Source organism: Bos grunniens, chromosome 15 (genome assembly GCF_055505025.1).
Source record: "Bos grunniens cultivar Pamir isolate PY7600 chromosome 15, Bosgru_T2T1.0, whole genome shotgun sequence".
Lineage (NCBI taxonomy): Eukaryota > Metazoa > Chordata > Mammalia > Artiodactyla > Bovidae > Bos > Bos grunniens.
In genome coordinates, this window is record NC_141179.1 from 24406896 (window position 1) to 24416151 (window position 9256).

The 9256-nt window shown below is 51.2% G+C and overlaps 1 protein-coding gene across 11 annotated transcripts in view; it reads left to right on the top strand.

The window, feature by feature from the left end:
- Positions 1 to 8266, top strand: part of TTC12 (tetratricopeptide repeat domain 12) — a 47856-nt gene extending 39590 nt beyond the window's left edge. For all 11 annotated transcript variants that reach the window (XM_086339256.1, XM_086339257.1, XM_086339260.1 and 8 more), the window contains 7 exons: positions 663 to 800; positions 1255 to 1353; positions 1799 to 1867; positions 4418 to 4519; positions 5907 to 6006; positions 6779 to 7004; positions 8096 to 8266. In XM_086339256.1, coding sequence (XP_086195382.1) covers positions 663 to 800; positions 1255 to 1353; positions 1799 to 1867; positions 4418 to 4519; positions 5907 to 6006; positions 6779 to 7004; positions 8096 to 8171 — 810 coding nt within the window. In that variant the 3' untranslated portion in view covers positions 8172 to 8266. The remainder of the gene's footprint in view (positions 1 to 662; positions 801 to 1254; positions 1354 to 1798; positions 1868 to 4417; positions 4520 to 5906; positions 6007 to 6778; positions 7005 to 8095) is intronic.
- Positions 8267 to 9256: the final 990 nt, after the last annotated feature.

The window sequence follows — 9256 nt, forward strand, 5'->3', positions numbered from 1 at the left end:
CAGCATGCCAGGCTTCCCTGTCCATCACCAACTCCTGGAGCTTGCTCAAACTCGTGTCCATTGAGTCGGTGATGCCATCCAACCATCTCATCCTCTGCCACCCCCTTTTCCTCCTGCCTTCAATCTTTCCCAGCATCAGTCTTTTCCAGTGAGTTGGCTCTTTGCATCAGGTCACCAGTGTCATAAGTACCATATGCAACCCTGTCCCCTGAATTGTCTTCCTGATCAGGAGAGCAGGTGTGGTGGTTGGAGTCAATGAGGGAGAAAGGTGCAAGTGTTGGGGGGAGTGGGGGAGTCCTTCAGAAGAGTGTGCTGTGACAGACCTGTCCCCAGGGACCCATAGAACCCTCAGGGGTCCTTGGAGGGTGCATGAGCACCCTGCTATTTCACACATGTGGATATGGAAGCTCTGAGAAGAGACAGGACTTGCCGCAGTGCCCCCAGCTGGTTGGCGGAGTGACTGGAACCAGGCCAAGGTGCTTTGGGGTCTGTCCTTCTGTGTGCCTCCTTCCTTTCTGCCAGCGTGACCCCACTGACATCCCCATGTGACATCAGGCCTTCTGGTTCCCAGACGTTTTGGAGAGTGAAGGACACGCATGGAGATGATTCCGGCATTATTCCTCTGCTCTCTGCAGATTTGATTTCTCTTCCTTCCCTTTCAGAAGAGAGATCCCAAGGTCACCAACATATCAGCTCTCTGCCAGTGTCTTGCCATCATGGGGAACTTCAGCGCTGAGGCCGCCGCCCAAAGACAGATGTCTGCCTCTGAAGACTTTGGGGCTGCCTGCTTGGGCCTCATGGTATTTCAGCTTTTCTGTTCAGAGCCAGTCTTCTACCTACTTTGGGGCCATGGGCTTCTTCTTAATTATCTGACTTTTCTAAAAATTCTGTTTGAGGGTGCAGGGGCCAGTGGCTTACCCCGTCTATAACCCTAGATTTGATGGACAGCTGGCCTTAAAGAATTCTCCAGATCAAGTCTCCTCCACCCCGGAGATGTCTGGAGGGTTCTCTGTGAAGCTGGCTTGAGCACCCATTTCAGTATCTCCCTCTTCAGTTTGAACCCAGGGCCAGAGCTCCACAGCAGAGGCGCCAGACACTGTGTGCTATAAATCAGTCTCTGATTTTCCTGCATCACTTCAGTTCATGACTCTGGCCATTTAAGGAGTGTGAGAGATCTGGGACCATCACCAAGGGGAACAGGTGACCATGACAGCTGCAAGAAGATCACATGATCACCTTGTTTTGTTTCCCAAGGCCAAATGTGAGGAGGATGCGGACCTGTTCAGAGACGTCATGTATGCCCTCCTGGGACTCGTGATGAACTTGTGTCTTCAGTCCCCCTTTGTCTCCGAGGTACCGGATTCTTTTCTCCGTACCTTAACACATTCTGTTGCATAGAACTGCTCTCGTTGCCATGAAGAGGCTAGAAGCAGGGGACTCAAACCCTGGCGGTGGGAATGGGGAACGCTGGGCGGAGGTTCCACCCCTGCTCTGCTGAGGGATGGATGAGTCACTCTGTAAGTTATTCATTCTGCAAACCAGCTGAGTGTCCAGGGCTCTGTGCACGGTGCTAAGTTCCGCATTTACACAGTCAAATACGATGTGGCCCTCGTAGTTGGGGGAGATGAATGTGGGAAAGAAATGAGAGCAATCACAGATGTTGTGAAGGAAATGGGGACTGACCTGGCGGTGGCAAGGAGGGAGTGGGAAGTGGTCAGTTCTGTGTGAGCGCCCAGAAGGAATCTGCAGATGACCGTGGCTGGGACAGGCAAGCTCCTTCTCGCGCTCCCTGTTGTAGGTTTGGGCCATGGAGGTGAGCAAGAAATGCCTGTCTCTGCTGAACAGCCAGGATGGAGGAATCCTCACAGTAAGCTGCCCCCAGGGAAATCCAGAAACCGCTTCCTTTGTTGTTCTGTTTTGTTCTGTTCTGCAGTCACCACGCCTTTGAGCTTCTTCTGCTCTCTGAGGCATCGGGCAGACATACTCCGCAAAACGATGCCCATAAGCACAGAAATACTGAATTTGCCTACAGGTTCAGGGGATTTGGTGACCCCGCCCCCCCCACAGTGCCCATCTGTGGATGCCCTGGAATCTAGGAACTCCAGTTAAGGATCCTTTTTCTTGAAGGTGTGGAGCTTAACAGCTGACACCAGGTCATATCTGATTTGTCCCATATCAAACCATCCTTATGTGACTTGGACAGGCCAAATGATTTTATTTAAAATCTGTTCTCCGGGCACATATTTTAAACGCAGTGATTCTGGAGGAGTTTGTACACAATGGTTTTAGCTGCCTTGGAGATAAGTGCTGGAATGGCTTTCTTGCTTCTGTTTCTGACATTTGGATAAGAGAACTAAGGCCTGTGTCTAGCACAGTGTATCAGGAGGAGAGTGGTGAGATGATTCAAGAGGCTGTTTGCCATCATTGTGGGATGTGTTCTTCACTCACATGAGGAATCGCCCCAACATTTCTGCCTATTAGGTCTGCCTATTAGTCTCTAAACATGGAGAAACAGTTAGAGTCACATCCAGGGCAGATCTGGGAAACCAGCCCTTCAAGGGTCACAGCCTGGGGACTGCTTCAAGGGTTGTGAAAAGGTTCCGAGTAGGTCCAGCGAATCCTCTGTGTGACCAGCAAGCGGACAAGTTCCCTGCAGTCAATCCAGACTTACAGGGCAAAGTGTTTAACCTGGGATCCAGGAAGAGGTGGTGGATCTTCAGGTTCCCTGAGACCCCCAGCAAGTGTATAGAAAATTCTGCATGTCTGTGCATTTTCATGGGCTCGAGGGGCACACCACAGTTTTCATCAGATCCTTAGAAAAGTTGCATGACCCCAAAAATCATGGGGTAAGCATCGCTGTTCTTGGGGACTTGGGGTCTTCTGACTGCTGGGCCTAGTGGGTAAGTTATCTCACTGATGGGTAAGTTATTATAGCCAGTTTCTGGATGATGGAGAACAGCTGCAAGACTGATGATTAATGAGGTGGCACTGAAGACGCCTTCGTGCAGAGGGCAGACGAGGGGAACACAGCAGGCAGGTGGCCAGTGTGTGTTGCAGTTCTATGGAGAAGACAGAATTCCAACTGCCAGCTACATAAGCAGAAGACAGAAGCAGGAGATGAGGGGGCTACATTTGGTAGCCAGGCATCTATTCCTCAAGCGTAAAATATGAGCTTTTTTTTTCCTTAAGGAATTGAAAGACCAGAGAAAAAAATGCTTACTTTCTAGTAGTTGAGAATGCCACCTCCCCACCTGGGAGTGGTCAGACTCCCCATAAACACAACATACCCAGACATACTCTTTTTCTCATAAATGTGACTTGCAAGCTGAGAGTCGCAAGGCATTTCAGGAAAGCCATACAAGTAAATAGACAAAGCAGAGAAAGCAGAAAATTTGAGTCCAGAAAAAAAAAAGAGAGATGATGTAGGAAAGAGAGGAAAAAGCTAATAGCTATCATTTGTATCTTCAGAAAGATTCAAAATGGTGTTATGGCCATAAAACAGTAACAACTTGCTATTTAAAAAATTCAGAACTGGAAAATAAAAATCAATAACGTCTCCCAGAAATTAGAATAAAAAGATTCAGGAAAGATAAAAGTCCCAGAGGATCAATCCAGGAAGTCTACCGTGTAATAAAGGTCCTGCTGGTATCAGAGCCCCACAGGAATACAGGGCAGGACTTTCTTGCTGAGGGGTGAATGCCGGTCCTTTGTGAAGCTGGAATGGGTTGAGCCTCTGTGCGCCCAGGGGCCATGTTGGCAGCCCTTCAATTTGAATCGGCTACCCAGTAGCTTTACTGTAAACATCAGTACTTGCTATCAATTACTCAACCACTGTATTTTTAAAATCAAGGTACATGTTTTCCATCTAACACTAATGATTCTTGCCTCACCAAACTACTTGTTAACTTTAAAACGTCACCAGCATTTTAAGAAAAAAAAAATTTTATTGAGGTATAGTTGATATACAATTTTTTTTCTTTTTAATTTATTTTTATTGAAGGATAATTGCTTTACGGAATTTTGTTTTTTGTCAAACCTCAACACGAGTCAGCCATAGGTATACATATATCCCCTCCCTCTTGAACCTCCCTCCCGTCTCCCTCCCCATCCCACCCCTCTAGGTTGATACAGATCTCCTGTTTGAGTCTCCTGAGCTGTACAGCAAATTCCCGTTGGCTAGTTGGTATACAATTTTATATAACTTTCAGGTGTATGGCATAGTGACTCACAGTTTTTAAAGGTGATGCTGCATTTATGGTTATGATAAAATAGTGGCTATATTCCCTGTAGTATGCAGTGTAAGCTTGCAGCTTATTTATTTTGTACGTAGTAGTTTGCACCCCTTAATGCCCTACCCTTTTCGTGCCCGTCTCCCCGTGGGAACATTTAAGTGCCCTTTCCTTTCTGCTTCACTCAGAGAGCTGCTGGCGTCCTCAGCCGTACCCTTTCTTCCTCTCTGAAAATTGTTGAGGAGGCCCTCAGAGCAGGAGTGGTGAAGAAGATGATTAAATTCTTGAAGGTAAAATAACTTCATTAGTTCCAACCCCCGGAATTTCCAGGAGTGTCATCTTTTATTTGGGGAACAGTATCGAGGAGGCCTTTGTTCAGCAAAGGTCCTGCCATTTCCCCTCTGCTAATTTCTAACCTTTTGAATGGGGATTCCCTTCTGCCTATTCACCTAGACTACTCTGACCAGCAATGTAAGATTGTTGGACAAATAATTGTTCATTAGGCACATCCATAAAAATGCTTACCACTCAAGCTTAACTTTAAAAATGTATGGCCTCTGTCTTCAGAAAAGATGGTCTGAGTGGCGTCAACAAGGTTTCTCAGGCCCTGGTTCTGTTCATGTTTTCCTGCTCACGATGCTCTTTCCAGTTTGCTGGAAAGGCTAGGGGGTAACTCCCATTTATGAAATATGTAGGCTTCAGAGTACCCACGTGATTTTTAAAAGGATGTTCAGACTTTCTTTGCAATATGAGTGCAGTGGAAAATCCCATGGACAGAGGAGCCTGCCAGGCTACAGTCCATGGGGTCAAAAGAGACACACACTACTGAGGGACTGAGCACACACAGAAACACAAGAGTTAGCTAGATTCTCCTGAACCAGGACATCAGTTACTAGGTTGCATCTCTGGGTCCCAGTTGCAATATATATGCCCAGTGAGGTTCACTCACCTGAGTTAGCTTGATGACCCCACAGGAGACATTCATAAACGCCTAGGCTGAGTGGCACCAAGGAGGGTGCTCTGTGAGGGGGCTACTGCTGGGGCAGGGGTGATATCAAGGGGGCAGATGGTGGGTCTGAGTTTAAGCTGCCGCGTGGATGATGGTCATCATTTACTCTGTATAACTCTTGCATATCCACCGGAGCCTGCTGAGTCCATGTTCACACGTGTGTGCCTTATGCATGCGTTTCCTCACACTTGCATTTTAAAGACCCCTGCATAGGGTGATTTTAAGGGTTATGATTTGACAGTTATCCCCTCTTAAAATGACCTAGGTTTGTGATGTTCTTCATGCAGACTGGTCAGCCTGGCAGCCCTAGCAAGTCAGCCCTCATTCTCAAATGGTGAAATGACCTGGGAGGGCCTTTGCCTCCCTTCTTGGTAGATCTGCCAGTCGACAGCATCATTCTTTTCTCAGCCCCTCACTCCTAAAGCCTTCCACAGATAATTCCTCGGGTGTCCATGACAGGCCTCCATTCACATCCTTCTACAGAGGATGTGAGTGACCCTGCACCCCAGCAGGGACCAGGCCCCCTTGCCCGGAAGCACACATATTGTCAGCAGCGCGCTGTCAGGAGTTTAAGAAGCCACGAGCATAATCCCAGCTGCTCACTGTCATTTCTGGCCAGGAACAACCATAGCATTGATTTCTTGCTCTCATTGCACTCTGAAATCTAGGCAGGAGGCCAGACTGCGTCACGTTACGCAGTCAAGATACTTGCCATCTGCACAAACAGTTATCAGGAAGCGCGAGAAGAAGTGGTAAGACTGGATAAAAGTAAGTGATCGTTTCATTAAGCAGAGCCCACATTAACTGGGAGGTTAATCTAGCCTCGAAGCTGCAGAGGGAGCTGCAGGCGAGGAGGGAGGAGAGATCGAGGAGGCTGTGCCATGCCTCCCCGCCCTCCTGCATTGTGTTCGGGGACCCTGTCACCTCACCTCCAGCTGTGAAAGCCTTTACTTAGCCTTCAGAAGCTCACGGCCACCGTGCCTATGCTAGAGACTCAGCTGGGAAACAGCTCGAACTAAGATCGTTTCCAAAGCACTCTCCTTAGACAACCTAACACGGGTCCTCTCCCTTCCTGGGGGAAACACCTCAGTGACCATGCGCGACGAGGAGTCCAGTGCGGCTGTGATCTAATCACCAAACTGCTGCTGTCAGGGGGGGCAGGGCAGTTCCCCTTGTGGGTGGGAACTGAGGGGGCCCACCAAGTGGGGAGCAGGACCCTTCCCTGTGGAGCCTTGTCCCGGGCCCCGTGGGTCCAGGGCGCCGGCTCACGGCCTCCCGCTCAGTCAGGGGATGTCGAGAGGAACAGGGAGGTTCCGCACGGGAAGCAGAGAGAATAGACCTGTCTGAGGCCGAGCCGGCATTCCTGGGACGGCTGGGCTATGGGCTCCTGAGGCCACTCAGAGACATGGCCAGGAGCCGAGGAGCACTCAGTAGGGATTCGTCAAGCGGGTGACACAGCCGGCCTTCCACCGCCCCCTCTCCATGCCCACCCACCACGTCCCCCTGCCAGCCTCCCTGCCTGTTCTCCTCTGCCCCATAGAGCTCGGGGTTCTGATGCAGCTGCTGGACTCGGAGGATGAGATCCTGGTGGGTAACGCCGCCCTCTGCCTGGGGAACTGCATGGAGGTGCCGCGCGCGGCCTCGTCCCTGCTGTCCACGGACATCGTGCCCGTCTTGCTGAAGCTGGCAGGCAGCGATGCCCAGCAGACAGCCGTGCAGCTGAACGCGGGCATCGCCCTGGGGAAGCTGTGCACGGCGGAGCCCAGGTGCGCAGGGCCAAGGGGAGCCCAGCTCCTTCTCTGCAGGAAGTCCCCCCCACCGACCCGCCCAGGACACTGGGGAGTGCTCAGGCTGAAGCCAGCGAGGGGACACAGCATGGAACAGGGGTCTTTCCTGGCACCAGCAGCCATCGTCTTCTCTCTGCTCAGCTCCCGCAGTCTCCTCTTTCCTCCTCCCTCTCCTCCCACCATCCCCACCTCTCTCTCCTGCCTTTCTGTCTCCTCTGCTTCTCCAGAAACAATTAAATCTCTAACTTCATTTTTTTTTTCCCCATGTGGGGCCTAAGCATATGGAAGAGTGCCCTGTAGGGTACATTCTTGAGCTGGAGAAACAGGCGTGCTGGGGGCGGGTGGGGGCAGCCAGATAAAGATCACCGGATAAGCCAGGCCAGGAGCCTCTGCATGGCCGTGCCATCTCAGCTCGGCTCCCACTCCACTCTGTCCTGATCTGAGGCGCGGGGACACCTGGTCCTCGTGCTCCTGGAAGGTGCCCGTGTGCCTGAGCGTGGAGCCCTGGCCCGCTAGGGGTGCCTTCCGCGGACAGGGAGGGGCTGTGGCCAGCCCGCTTCCTTCTTGCCCAGCCTCACCCTCCGATCCCTCCTCTGGAGAATGTGGGAGCTGGCCTGGGTCACACCTAAGGCCCTTCCAAGTTCTGATTGTTCAAAGGGAAGGAACGGATGAAAGCTTTCTTCTACAGAAAGCAAGGCGCATTAACTAGGACAGGCTCACCGTGGCAGCCTGCCAGGCAATCCCTGAGAGTGTGGCCCAGCGGGTCTCTGGCACGTCTGCCACTCGTACAGTGGGCATTGCCGTGTTCCCTGGGCCTCCTGGGGGCTCCCCACTCACAGCGGGTACTGCCGTGTTCTGTGGGCCTCCTAGGCGCTCCCCACTCACGCCGCGGGTGTTGCCGTGTTCCCTGGGCCTCCTGAGGGCTCCCCACTTTGATCTTCAGGGAAACAGCTTCTGCCCTGTCCCGCCTTCCCAGCCAAATTCTTCCTGAGCCAGGAGGATGCCTCTGGGCACCAGATGTCTGTGCCCTGGCATTTATGTCCTGGAGTTTTGTGCTTTGATTATGACAGGTTTGCTGCTCTGCTGAGAGAGCTTCACGGGATGGAAATTCTCAACTCTACCATGAAGTACGTGGAGAGTTCTTGAGAGACGTGGCGTCCGTGCGGGTTTTGCCTGTGACTGTTCACTCTGGTTGTTCCTGTGCTAATAAAGCCTTTTTGAATATGTGCTCCAGACCAGAACGTGGCTTTTCAGAGTGCTTGCCTTGGTTTTCATTGGCCGTGGGACCTTCCCAGACTCTGATAAGTGCTGGGTCTAGTTGGGAACTAGATTTCGCCTAATGCCTGTCCTGCCCCTTTTGTTGTTTTCTGCTGGCATTGCACTAGGACCGTCAGGTTTTTCAGCAGTGACTTCGACCTCTCTTTTCCAGCTCTGAAGTGCCAAGACACAGCCCTAGTGACATCTGCGAGGCAGTAGTCTCTTCGAGCCTGGCCTGCCATTGTGGCATGAAGTCTTTAATTCAGTGGGGTGAGTGGTGGGTGGTAAGCTCCCTGGCAGGGAGTTCTTTGAAGGTTCAGGGAAATCATTCCTGCAAGCACCCCCTGGCGCCTTTGTCCACCCCGTGCAAGGATGCTGTAACACGCCCTTCTCTTAAACTGTCTTCAAGTGCCAAAGCAGGGGGAATCTCTTTCTGCGCTGAACTCTCAGGGAGTAATGTAATAGATGTAATCTATTTCTGTAACCCACCTTGCTTTCCCACCCCCATCCCCAAAAGGCACTGCTCCCTTACAGTTGCCCCAAGTCCACTCTGAAACTGACCGAGTAGCCTCTGGACCCCAAGTCCCGAAGCAAAAAGTGCAGGAAGTGCCACTGCTGTTCCACGTCGCAGTACCATCACTTGACTCTTTCAGGGTCAGAGGCAGGACCTTCATGGTATAGCGAATGCCAAGGACTCCCAGACCAAAGGTCCAAAAGTCTGTGCTCCTACTTACCCTGCTACCTGGCAGCTGCGTGACTGGACAGGTCCCTTAACCTCTCTGAGCCCTGGTTGCAGCGTTTGGAAAAGCTGGAGAAATACCTGTCCAACCTATCCCCAACATTACTGTGAAGATTAAATGAAGTTTTGGAGGTAAAGGCACAAGGAATTGCAAAATGCTACACAAATGTATGAGATTGCCAGGCTCTTGAGATGGGGGAAGTTGACTATGATGTCAGTTGAGTCAAATTTGAAG